Source organism: Oryzias latipes, chromosome 21 (genome assembly GCF_002234675.1).
Source record: "Oryzias latipes chromosome 21, ASM223467v1".
Classification (NCBI taxonomy): domain Eukaryota; kingdom Metazoa; phylum Chordata; class Actinopteri; order Beloniformes; family Adrianichthyidae; genus Oryzias; species Oryzias latipes.
The window spans coordinates 25222344-25235536 of NC_019879.2; the positions used below are offsets into that span (position 1 = coordinate 25222344).

The following is a 13193-nucleotide window of genomic DNA, read 5'->3' on the forward strand; positions in this document are numbered from 1 at the left end:
ATTAATAAAAAAAAATCTTTATGTGTTTGTGCTCTAAATTTCATCTGCAAATACATAAAATAAACATTTTGTTCTTTTCAATTTAGCTTAAATATCTTTTAGATATTTAATACTTTGTTGCAGTTTTGCACTTGAAACACATCAAATAAGATTACTTTTTGTCTGTTCATCTTTATTAATCTTTGAACTTGATACTTTGGTGACTTCTTTATAGGTCAAACTAAAGTAAAGTTTTTGCAGCCATCCATTAAATAATTTTTTATACTAGCAACTCATTTTTGTTAAAAAAAAAAAAGAAGTCAAAAACTTATTCCACTTAAGAACTGAACTCTTTATAGAGTCCATTTCCCCCCTCAGATTTCCCTGTTTCTCATTCTGATCACATCTACTCTGCAAACCGCAGCATTATGTAAAACAATGGGGTTGTTGCACAATGAATGAAGGACTTGGACGGTGGCCGGGTGGATTCTCGTTGGCATTACTCCGTCGTTGCAAGATTTAAAAACGTAATAAAAGCAGCCATCTTTTCACCGCCAGCCATAAAACAACAAAAGTCTGTGCGTTTTAACAGTTTACAGCCCTAGATGATAAACTTTAGTGTAAACGATTGAATTACAATGTGGCCAATCCAAGCTCGTGTGGGTGGGACTTATGTGAAATATCAGCCAATGGGAAAGCAGGGAAGTATATTTCCCACCCACCCCTTCTAACAAATACTGTTCCGTGGGTCAGCTCGGCGTTCTGGGTAGTTTAAAGTTACAACTGTTTGTGTGGCGTTTTATTTACTGACATTTAATTTATTAAGTATGATTTTCAGTGTTACTGGTAGCTGTGTGTCCGTGTTTGAAGTAGACGAAACCTGGAGTTAGCTCGCGTTGGACGTGGGCAGCAAATCTGTTGCATGACAAGTGCAGACTCCTGTGGAAAGAACCAACATGGAGTCTCGCGAAGGAGCCGCGGCGACCAGAGACTGTGTGCTCGACTTTTCACGGCTAAGCTTGAACACTTTAAGCCTCGACGCCGTCAGCGATGAGCGGAGACGGGACACCAAGCAGTTCTACCTGAACTACAACAGACTGTCGTCCCTGCCGCCGTCGATCGGCGTTTTCCACAACCTGGAGTTCTTGGACATCAGTAATAACGGACTGACGGCCATCTGCGACGACATCACGCGCCTCACCAAGCTCAAGACGCTGCTGGCCAAGAACAACCGCCTGGACGAGTTTTCTCTGCCCAAAGACTTCGGCTCTCTGCCGCTGGAGGTGTTGAACTTTAGCGGGAACCGCTTTGAGGAGATCCCGCTCCAGTGCACCAAACTGTGGCGGCTGCAGTCGCTGTCGATCGGCGGGAACAGACTGAAGAGCATCCCGACAGAGATTGAAAACCTAACCAGGTGAGTTCCAGCTCGACTGTCGGGGGTTGAACCGGTTATACAAGTCACGGAAGACATAGGCAGTCGGTAACATATTTGACGATAATTTAGGTTATAATTACAAATTCCCTTGAGATGGAACCCATAACTGCCCTGTTATTGTCATTTAAAAAGGGCTGGATTGGGTTGTTAAACCATTGGCTGTGTAAGACAATTGGACTGAGTAACTCCTCCCCCTGCCTTTTGAAACCGGAAGTACCCTCTGCCTCCAAGAAGCCAAATTCCCATAAAGGTTTTGTTTTTGTCAAAATTACCATTTTTGCTTTTATACTTTTTAAAAAGAAATGTTTTTGCTAATCCCTATTTTTTCCACATGACTTTTTTTGTTGTTTTTGCAAGTCATTCGAGTTATAAACTAACCAATACTCATGATTGGCGGCAGTAGTTGCCATAGAAACATTGACTCAGACCGACCAATCACTGTTGTCTGGCTCCAACATGGCGGCCTCCGTATTGGGGAAAAATGGCGACTGAACTGGCTTCAATTAGCTGGAGCCAGAGGTAAGGCGCTTTCTGCGTGCGATGTCACCACCAAATGGTTCCCAAGTGCAGTCGTGTCCGCAGCTGACATAGACAGCAGAGATTGATGAACCGACACATCTTAAGTATGGCCGTGGTTGGAAAGGATTTTGGGCTATTGTTCAGTCCCACACTGGAAATGCAGAAATTGAAATGGAAAATTCTTAAATGTGTCCATAACATGACAGTACCTCCACCTGGAATGATGTCAGCTTTTTCTCCACACTTTATCTTTGCTATTCAATAGTCAGAGGGAGACCGTTTTCACAGACCTTGGCTGCCAGCAATGGCAATAGAACAAACAAAAAAGGTAGCGGTAGCGATTTAGCATCTTTATCACAAGCGTTACCCTCATTTCAGCTTTGCGACTAATCCATCAATGTAAAATCTTCCAAATTTTAGCTCTGCTTAAAATAAATAAAATGGCTTGCCATCGGTATTGTTTAAAGACGCATAAACTTCTAGCTATATATATATATATATATATATATATATATATATATATATATATTGTTTAGTTAATGTTTTCTTAGAAATGTGTATTTTATATCGTCTGTTTTGAATATTTCTCAAAAAAGTTATATGAAGAAATTTTTTTTCTGTAGATAAATTAGACTTTTATGAAATATTCAGAAATAATTTAAAAAACTGTATGAATTTGCAAAAGATGATCCATGAAAATAGAATAACAATACAGGGGAAAAAACAACTTTTCTTTACTGTATTTAGACACTGAATCATTTCTTTAGAAATGGGAAAAAACGACTGATTACTAGTTAATCATGATGTTGCAACACTGGACACATAGAAACATATTTTTAAAATAGTTTTTCTGTTTTGATTTAGAACTTTTTCACCTTCATTGTGGTCCTTTATTTCCTTGGTTGACGGAAACAAACCAGGAAGTTCAATAAACAAGCACTGCATGGATTTACCTCACTGTCCCAGAAAATAATCTTTGAACGCACTTCAAATGATTTAATAACAACCAGTGCTGCACGAGACCAGGAAAACTCGCAATATGTGATATTAGTGATCAATATTGTGATGTCGATTTCACTACAACAGTTTCATTTCAAAAAGAGTCAACATAGCTTAAATTACACTCCAATTGACCCTCGTCTACATAGGAGGCAAACATCTAACATAAGAGGGTTCCATCTGATTGGTCAAATGCAGAAATGGGTTTATTTGAGTTATTAAATATTCAAGCTCCCAAGAGATAGTGTAAGCACATTTATGGTAACCATTTATTCCAATTATTGCCGACTTTTGCGATATGCGTTATGCATAGCTTGGTATATTTATTCTGTAGGCCTAATAGCAACCTGATTTAATGAATTCCAAGCCTAATTTCATATGAAAGTATATGTTTGATTTACTGATTTATTATCAATATTCTAGTGTTTAACTTTTCTACAGTAAGAAAGAAAATCTTCTGAGTGATCAATGTAAATTAATGAACAATTGTGTCCAAAATGCATTAAAACAGGGTTTAAGGAAACTACTATTTTAGCTGTTATTCCTCAAAATTGAATAAATCATGATTAAAGGAAATAAGTCATCAAATTGTTTTCCTTTGTGCTTCTGTACTCTCCATTTACTTTTTGTATGACAGTAATATTACATTTAATTTCAGTTTAATCTTTTGCACTTCTTTAAGAGAAGATCTACTGTGAGTTTTAGTTGTTTCCGTAGAGTTTTTATTCAGATTAATATACTACTACTAATAACTGTCAGTCTGACACGGATATATGAACTAAAGTGTTTTGTGGTCAGCTCTTCTGGATCTCGGTTAATGTTGCTATAAATCTCTCTCCTCCGAAGCTTTAAGGCGCTATAAATCCACCTTTGACACACCTGCTTTGCTGAGTCAGTGTCGGAAACGTGACCCACTTATGAGGCATTGATTCACGTTCTGCAACATCATCATCATCATCATCGTGCACAAATTCAACCGGGGCTACGTTTGTGTCGTTTTTTTTTCAAATACTTTACTTTTTTTTTGCATTTGTAGGTCTTATTAGCATTTTTTTTAATTAAAATCATGTTTTATGAAAGACTGTAGATGTGTATGCTTAATAGTGGTTTCATTAAACACTCATGTATTTTAGACACAACCGATCATTGACATTGATCAGAAAAAATTCTTCTTAGTCAAAGATTTTCTTTCCTAACATCTAAAAGTCAAATATTCTCTGACTGCAGCAGCTGATGCGGGGCTCCAAACTTTTGGGAGTTGATTGCATTATCTTAGAGATTGTAAGTCTGATACGGGTCAGTCAGAGGTCCCTCTCTATCTTATCCTGTGGTGAAATTCACGCAAGCAGGGCGCCGTGACAGGCCAAAGGTCAACCTGAAAATCACTGAAACAGATATGCAAAGAAATGGCTGTGGATTGTATTCGTAGTTTTGCTTTGTTTGTTTGCTTTTTATGTAAACGTCCCGATAAACCTTCTTCTGGTAAATCTGTAATGATTGTCCTGGAAAAAACGACCCAACCGCCTGCTGTTGCTTCTGAGGGGGCAGAGACTTTGGGGGGGCTTTTATTTATTGATGATTTGGTTTGCATAGCTTATGTAACTCTGGCACTATTTAACTTCTGAGTTTAGTTTTTTCTGAATAAGTCCGAATAGAATAGATAAATAATTCTGCATCACTGAAAATGATCTCATATTTCTGATCTTTTTCCTAAGAATCACCCAATAAAGACGCATAAAGAGGCTTTCATTGATGTTTCTGGAAACTATATCATATTAAAAACCCTCTGGAGTCAAAAGCAAAGTTCCCTCTTTGGTCATTTACCTTTTTCAGCAATGACCTTGTGACCACATTTTTTTGTTCAGCAAATTATTCAAAGAAACTTTAAAAAAAAAGCCTTTAAGAAGTAAATTTAATAATGAAAGTTAATTGGGACGAATAGTTTATAATAAGACAAACTTGCTTACAGTCTTATGTGTGTTAAGCCAAATGTTTGAGAAAGAAATTCATGGATAAACTTACTGAATCTGAGTCTTGATAGCAGAAAATTATACAAACTGCTATGCAATAAAAGCCTATTCAGACCACAACAAAAATGATAATTAAACAAAAATACATTTTTTTGGATGTGATTGTTTTAATACCAGATCTTTTTTTATTTTTTATTTTTTAAAGGTATTTGTAATTTACTAATTCAGTTAGTTGTTCCACTTAAAAAGAGGATGGTGGTTTTGAGAAGATCTGAAGGGAAGAATAGACCCAAAAAAAGCAGTTATAGTGCAAATCATTGACTGTCAATGAGGACTGGACCGAGTGAGTGTCACATCAACCATACAGAATGACTAACTTCCAGCTCCAACCAGGTCAAGTCAATTCAATTGCCTTTTTTCACACTGCTAGCTAGACGAGCTAGACGTTATTAGAAAGCTGTGATTGGTCCAAATTGGTGTTTAAGTCATTGTTTCTATGGTAACCACTCTCACCAATTAGGGGTGAGCTTGTTAAAAAGTCTGAACGCCTACCTCTTGAAAGCGGGATCCATAAATCTGTCAAATGTTTGGAACGTTGGAGGCACCACGTGGTTTTATGTTAGTTAGTGAGGCGTCTTATTGGTCGGTTTATTACTTGAATAACTTGAACTACAGAAAAAAATGTAGAAAAAAGTAAACGTAGCAGAGCAGGAATGGTTATTCTGACAAATAGTCAGTCATTAAGTTGGTGACAGACGCATGCTGTTTTTGCTTCTGTGTATGACGGGAACAGAGATGTTCCATCTAAAGATTTTCTTACAATTCTCTTATTTGTTTTGTTTGCTGTAAAGCAACATCCACTATCTTTACGGGCCTACATCATGCAAAATCAACATTTTTGAGCTTTTAAGTGTATTATAAATTCCCCACTATAAGCAAACCCAAAGTGGTATTTTTAAACCATTCACACATCCATGGATTCCTCTAAAAACCTGCCTTCTGAGCACCCACAAAGAGAGAAAGGCGGTTCCTCAGAGATCCAGTCGTTTTACTTCCGGGTAGGTAAAGAGCTCAGGAGAATAAGTCATATTTAATTTTAAAAAAATCATTCTTTAGTGTGCCAAAGGTAATTAATTATCATCTACATAGATGTTGTTTACCATAAAGGGCTTAAGAATTGCATGATATAGGCCCTTTAACAAAGGATATTTGTACGCTTTTAATTCTGTTTAAAAAACAACACAATATCTAAAATATTAATCTAAAGTTTAGTTTTACTCCACAATCTTCATCAGTTTTTCCATCGTCGTCACTGTGGCAGGCAGATCCCAAAAACCTCCCCGTCCGTCTCAGGCGGGGGACGCTCAGTGTTCAGCACCAAGGACAGAAAAATGGCTTCCTGTCTCACAGTCACTGTGGGTTAAAGTCCTGACAGCTTACTATGGCTGCACGCTCAACCGCAGCAACACTCTGCTGTCTGACCGTTGTTTGTCCTTTAAACTTGAAACATCAAGACACATGTGTGTCATACATGATCTGGTTTTATAATGAGATGTGTGCATCATGGAAGATGTTGAGTTGCTGCAGGCTGGAATTGGTTGGTGTTGTTGGATCGTGTGCAAGGGATTATGGGTATATTAAATTTGTTATTATTTACCTTCAGTGGCGTATTTTTTTTATGGTTATTCCTTCATGTATGTTGGCCGACAGTAATAATGAAAACTATTAGTTTGTCGTCAATTGTGGGAGAATTGGCTCGTAACCCACGGTCTGCATCACCTTCCATGTTTACATAAAGTTTTGCGATCGCACGAGTCTTTCATCTGTGTTCTGTCTTTGGCCCGTCAGTCTGGAGATGCTGTATTTGGGCGGGAACCTCATCACGGCGATTCCTCCCGAAGTGGCAAACCTGCCGTACCTCAGCTACCTGGTGCTGTGCGACAACCGCATCCAAAGTGTTCCACCCCAGCTCACCAGGTAGCACCGGCTTTTCTCCACACAGGGAGTGTGTGCGTGTGTGCGCATGTGTGTGCGTGTTTTACAAATGGTGGACCCCACAACTTGCTAAAACACTGTTGGGCCCCTCAAAGGGGGAATGCAAGTATGTGTGTGTGTGTGTGTGCCCATTACACGTTTGATCAAACCGACACACCTGTGTTGTCTCAGGCTCCACCTGCTGCGATCTCTAAGCCTTCACAACAACCTGCTCACGTACCTGCCGAGGGAGATCCTCAGCCTGGTGCACCTGCAGGAGCTCAGCCTCAGAGGGAACCCGCTGGTCGTGCGCTTCGTCAAGGAAATGACCTACAACCCCCCGTCGCTGCTCGAGCTGGCGGGACGCACTGTCAAGAGCCGCAATATTCCCTATTCCCCCTGTGAACTGCCGTCAAACCTGGTGTTCTACCTGGACCTGGCCAGCAAATGTCCCAACCCAAAGTGTGCAGGTGAGTGATAACCATTGTGCTCTCTTAAGATAGCATAAGGGTTAAAGACGGTTCATGTATATATCGAACACGCGGTTTAATCCGTGAATACCAGCCGTGTCTGATCTTGGCGTGCCTTTGTTCCCACCCTCGGTTCTGTCCAGGTGTGTACTTCGACTCGTGCGTGCGCCACATCAAATTCGTCGACTTCTGCGGGAAGTACCGGCTGCCCCTCATGCACTACCTGTGCTCCCCCGAGTGCCGTTCTCCCTGCAGCTCGAACCCTCAGAGCGACGCCGAGTCGGAGGACGAGAACAGCGTCCCCGCCGACCGCCTCCAAAGGGTCCTTCTGGGATGATCCGGATCCTTTGTTGAGCTTCTGTGCCGCGGGGACTCGCTTCAGAACTTCGCCAACACCTACACCCGTTTTGCGCAAAAATACTGTTCTCACCTCAAACCTTCAGTTTCTGCAAAGAACAGGTGTGGAAAAACGTTTCTTCTTGAGAAAGGTCGATGGAACGATCCCCTGATCAACCTGTCAGTCTGATGTTGGCCACTAGAGGGCAGTAGGAGTCCTGATGGAGGAAGATTGTTTCCTTTATTTTCAGGCCAACGCATTTTACACTTTGACCCTCCAGCTTTTTGTAGCTACGGCATATTTTTCTGCTTTTTAGTGTGGATTTAACAAAGGTTTTCCTCATTACAAAGAGAAACAAAATGCTAATAGACATTAGTCTAAAACTACAGCACTGTGACGCACAAGACGGGCTTCTTAAAACTTACTGGTGTCTAATATGACACTAAAGTGTGGTTTGGTTATAATTGGTGTAATTAAACCCACCAAACTATGAAAGCATGTTTCCACGGTGCCTTAGTTGCCTTAGATTAGTCAGTGAAGTTTTGAGACGTGGTGCGCCTGTGCAGGAAGCGGACCGCACCATGTTCGCACAGAAACAATAGGCTTCGAGCCCAGCTGCAGCCTCCATGCTGTACAGTCCAGGCCGTTACATTCCTCTGGGCGTAAACAGCGACGAAGGTTGAAGAACGCATGGCTGCCAGACGTTCAGAAACGAGGGACTGCCTTCCTTCCTGCTCACACCTCTGCTTCGTGTGGAGCAAGCAGGAAAATGACTCGCAAAAGAATGATGTGTATATCGGCTAAAAGGAGTGATTCTCCTGACATTTCCGATCAAAAAAAAAAGGAGACCGTACCTCCGTGTTACAACAATAACACCTCTGTAATTGTGCCTTCCAAAATGGTGAACTGTGTATGTGGATATAGTGCATCCAGACTAAGAATTAATCCTTTTTGGGCCTTTTATTGCGTTTTTGTACTCATCAGCTGAACCACAGTGAAAAAGAAAGGCACTAACCATAAAAAAAACAACAAATATATCTTTTATACAAATCTCGTTTTTTTTCTTTTTCAAACGTAAACTACATTTCCTAATGAACAGATAAAATGTTAAATATATGAGCTTTAACCTATTTGAGATATGTAAACTGTACAATGTGTTATAACAATAATAAAAACTAATTATATATCTTGAGTGTTTTTTGTTTGTTTTTTTCTGGTTTATAAGGCAATAAATGACATTTAAGTAAAACTGCCGACTCATTTTTAGGTAAATTTTTGTGGCACGTTAAAGTCTTAGATTTAGAATTTAAAAAAATTATTTGGATTAAAAAAACTGAAGTTGTGGAGAAGTTTTCATTGGAGCTTAACGAAACTTCAGGCTGCAGCTTGTTCATAGTTTTCCTCAGTAGAGTATGGATGATGCAGGTTTTAAAGTAAAGCATCAAAATTACTTTGCTTTCTGAATTGCAAAAAAAACCCTGTAATTAGCAGCCAATTATGGGATGCCCCTGAAACCCGAGCCTGAGAAGAAATCTGTTTGTATTGTCAGGAAGTTACTTCTGTTTCTATCTACAACTGCCTCCGGGACAGTTTGGTTGTGAAGGAGAAGAGCAGGTATTTGCCGTCTCACACAAGTTTTGATTCAAATATTTCCAACCTTGTAAATCAGAGCATGCGGCAATGCTTAAAGGTTAATTGCCAGCGAAGTGTGCCTTATCTGAAATTAACGCATGATGTGGAAACCTGAATCGTCCGACGCCAAGCTTCCGCGAAGTGCTTTAATGCTGATAATGCACACTTCTAAGGCCATTAACCAGCTTATACCATGGTCACTTACAAAAGAAATAAATATTCTCAGTTTGTAGTCCTTAATTCTTGTTATTTTCCCGATTTGGATCGCTTTTTTTCACAAAAAGTGGACTATTTGTTACGCTGCAGTCAAGATTCAGCAATATAAAGTAATATATACGCTGATCGTCACGATGAGTTAAATAAATCAGAGAGAAAGTTCACCTCTTACCGTTTGGTTTAGTCCAGATGAAGCAAAAGGATGTTTTAAAGAAGCTGGTGCAGTGATATAGAACATTTAGGCTATGTGACCAGAACTTCTTTTTTAGGCGTGCATTATCCCTGTGCAATATGTAAGGGTTAATGACCAAGTATGCATCATTTTTTAACGCACGCTGTGGAAGCCTTCGCGTTCGAGGGTTGCATCTGCGAAGTGCGTTAAAAAGGGATTATGCATACTTTGTCGGCCATTAACCCGCTTAGACCATGGTCACTTACAGAAGAAATAAATAGTAACCAGTTTTTAGTCCTTAATTCTTGTTTTTTTCCAATTTGGATCGCTTTTCTCATAAAAAGCGGACTATTTGTTTGGGCCGCACCACGTAACAAATAGTCCGCGTCGCGCCGCACCACCGCTGCAGTCAAGATTCGGCTACATAAAGCTATATATCTATATCTATATATCTATATCTCTATATATCTATATATCTATATCTATATATCTATATATCTATATCTCTATATATCTATATATCTATATATATCTCTATATCTATATATATATATGTACATAGAGATATATACACTGACCAAAAATTTAAACACAACACTTTTGTTATTGCTCCCATTTTTTATGGTATGAACTCAAAGATGTGAAACATTTTCCACATACACAAAATAACCAGTTCTCTGAAATATTGTTCACAAATCTGTCTAAATCTGTGATAGTGAGCACTTCTCCTTTGCCAAGAAAATCCATCCCACCTCGCAGGTGTGCCATATCAAGATGCTGATTAGACAGCATGATTATTGCACAGGTGTGCCTTAAACTGGCCACAAGAAAAGGCCACTCTGAAATCTTCAGTTGCATCACACAGCACAATGCCACAAATGTCACAAGTTTTGAGTGAGTGTGCAATTGGCATGCTGATAGCAAGAATGTCCACCAGAGCTGTTGCTAGGGAATTGAATGTCCATTTCTCCACCATAAGCCGTCTCCAAAGGCGTTTCAGAGAATTTGGCAGCACATCCAACCGGCCTCACAACCGCAGACCACGTGTAACCACACCAGCCCAAGACCTCCACATTCAGCATGTCCACCTCCAAGATCGTCTGAGACCAGCCACTCGGACTGCTGCTGAAACAATCGGTTTGCATAACCACAGAATTTCTACACAAACTGTCAGAAACCATCTCAGGGAAGCTCATCTGCATGCTCGTCGTCCTCATCGAGGTCTCGACCTCACTCCAGTTCGTCGTCGTAACCGACTTGAGTGGGCAAATGCTCACATGCGATGGCATCTGGCACGTTGGAGAGGTGTTCTCTTCACAGATGAATCCCGGTTTACACTGTTCAGGGCAGATGTCAGACAGCGTTTGTGGCGTCGTGTGGATGAGCGGTTTTCTGATGTCAATGTTGTGGATCGAGTAGCCCATGGTGGTGGTGGGGTTATGGTATGGGCAGGCATCTGTTATGGGCGAAGAACACAGGTGCATTTCATTGATGGCAGTTTGAATGCACAGAGATACCGTAACGAGATCCTGGGGTCCATTGTTGTGCCGGACATCCAACATCACCTCATGTTGCAGCATGATAATGCACGGCCCCATGTTGCAAGGATCTGTACACATTTCTTGAAAGCTGAAAACATCCCAGTTCTTGCATGGTCAGCATACTCACCGGACATGTCACCCATTGTGTCACGGTGCCTCCGGCTGCTACCCCTCCCCTCCCTGCTCCTTCATTGGAACCAGCTGACCTGCATCATCTCATCACCTGGCAGACCTTCTTAAGGAGATCCATCCCAGCATACTACGCCAGTCCGTTATACTCACTCCAGTGATCACGCCTGGCCTCAAGTTGAGTTACTCTCGCTCTAGTAATCCTAGCTTGTACTTACCATTTGTCTCACGTCTTCAGGTCTTCTCTCCATTGGTCACGCTGGTTCCTCGCCACGTTCCTGCCTCATCGTCTTTGCCCTCTTCGCTCACTCCAAGCGGTGCTCGCCGTCCTCGGCTCTCCACCTCGTCACAGGCTGTTTACGCCGTCCTCGGCGCTCCACCTCGTCACAGGCTGTCCCGCATCGTCCTCGGTGCTCTCCCTCGCTCCCAGCAGTTTCCTGCATCCACGACGTCCCCTGTCTTCTCTTATTAAACATCCTGATCCTACATCGCCTCCTGAGTTTCTTCCGGGTTCCAGCATCTGGGTCTCCCTAGTAGTCCGACCATGACACATTGAGCATGTTTGGGATGCTCTGGATCGGCGTATACGCCAGCGTGTTCCAGTTCCTGCCAATATCCAGCAACTTCGCACAGCCATTGAAGAAGAATGGACCAACATTCCACAGGCCACAATAGACAACCTGATCAACTCTATGCGAAGGAGATGTGTCACACTTCATGAGGCAAATGGTGGTCACACCAGATACTGACTGGTTGTCTGAGTCCCCTGACCCCCTCAATAAAACAAAACTGAAGATTTCAGAGTGGCCTTTTCTTGTGGCCAGTCTAAAGGCCCGTTCACACCGGGACGAATTTCGCCGGCGATTTTCGCCGACGTTTAACGCCTCGTGACTAAACAAAGGGCATCAATGAGAGTGTGCACACCGACGCGAAAAAATGCCACGCGTCAAAGCGTCAAAAAAAAAAAAACGCCTCGGGTTCGTTTTTTTTTTTCGACGCCTCGCGTCGAAATCTATTCGACCAATGAGAACGCTATGAACAAGCTGCAGCCTGCGAGGTGGGATGGATTTTCTTGGCAAAGGAGAAGTGCTCACTATCACAGATTTAGACAGATTTGTGAACAATATTTCAGAGAACTGGTTATTTTGTGTATGTGGAAAATGTTTCACATCTTTGAGTTCATACCATTAAAAAATGGGAGCAATAACAAAAGTGTTGTGTTTAAATTTTTGGTCAGTGTATATATCTCTATATACATACGGTATGCTGATCTTGCCCATAGGTTGAACAAAGGATCAGTTCAGAGAGAAAGTTCACCTCTTACTGCTTGTTTTTGTCCAAATGATGAAGCAAAAGGTTGTTTTATAGAAGCCGTTCCAGTGATACAAAACATTTAAGCTAGGTGACCGGAACTTCTTTTTTCACCGTGCTGTTATCCTGTGTTATATCACTTTTTAATGTACACCCAGCAGCCAATCGGAAACGAGTATTCACCCGGACCATGGTATAATGGAGGTGAAGGGATGATGTGACGCGCGTTTGGCCCACGGTGTTCACACTGGATAAGCAGGGAGGGGCTTCTTCTTTTTCTGTTTTTTCCTAGCTCATGTCCACCACCTACAGTTGGAAGAGGCTTGGTAAATTCTCAGTTTGTTGCTGTTTACCTTACGGCATATCCCTTCAGGGGTTGCCACAGTGAATCAGCTTTCACTGATGAGCACAGGTGCTTTGGCAGAGATTTTTGCCCGTCCTGACACAACCTTGTATTTCAGTCAGTACACAGGGGGACCCAGACTACGCCCCCTTGTGGCCACATAATT

The 13193-nt window shown here is 41.4% G+C and overlaps 1 protein-coding gene across 1 annotated transcript; it reads left to right on the plus strand.

Annotated features, from left to right (window-relative positions):
- Positions 1-697: 697 nt before the first annotated feature.
- On the plus strand, positions 698-8875 carry lrrc58 (leucine rich repeat containing 58). The gene is made up of 4 exons (XM_004081970.4): positions 698-1393; positions 6751-6879; positions 7069-7346; positions 7490-8875. Exons 1-4 carry the CDS (start codon positions 936-938, stop codon positions 7681-7683), a joined length of 1059 nt encoding a protein of 352 aa, XP_004082018.1. The 5' UTR covers positions 698-935; the 3' UTR covers positions 7684-8875.
- The last annotated feature ends 4318 nt before the right edge of the window (positions 8876-13193 follow it).

Bases quoted from the DNA above. Each gene is read 5' to 3' on its own strand.
- lrrc58 (XM_004081970.4), top strand. From the start codon at position 936: ATGGAGTCTCGCGAAGGAGCCGCGGCGACCAGAGACTGTGTGCTCGAC. The intron at 1,394-6,750 runs GTGAGTTCCAGC...TTGGCCCGTCAG, and splicing joins GAGATTGAAAACCTAACCAG to TCTGGAGATGCTGTATTTGG. The intron at 7,347-7,489 runs GTGAGTGATAAC...GGTTCTGTCCAG, and splicing joins TCCCAACCCAAAGTGTGCAG to GTGTGTACTTCGACTCGTGC.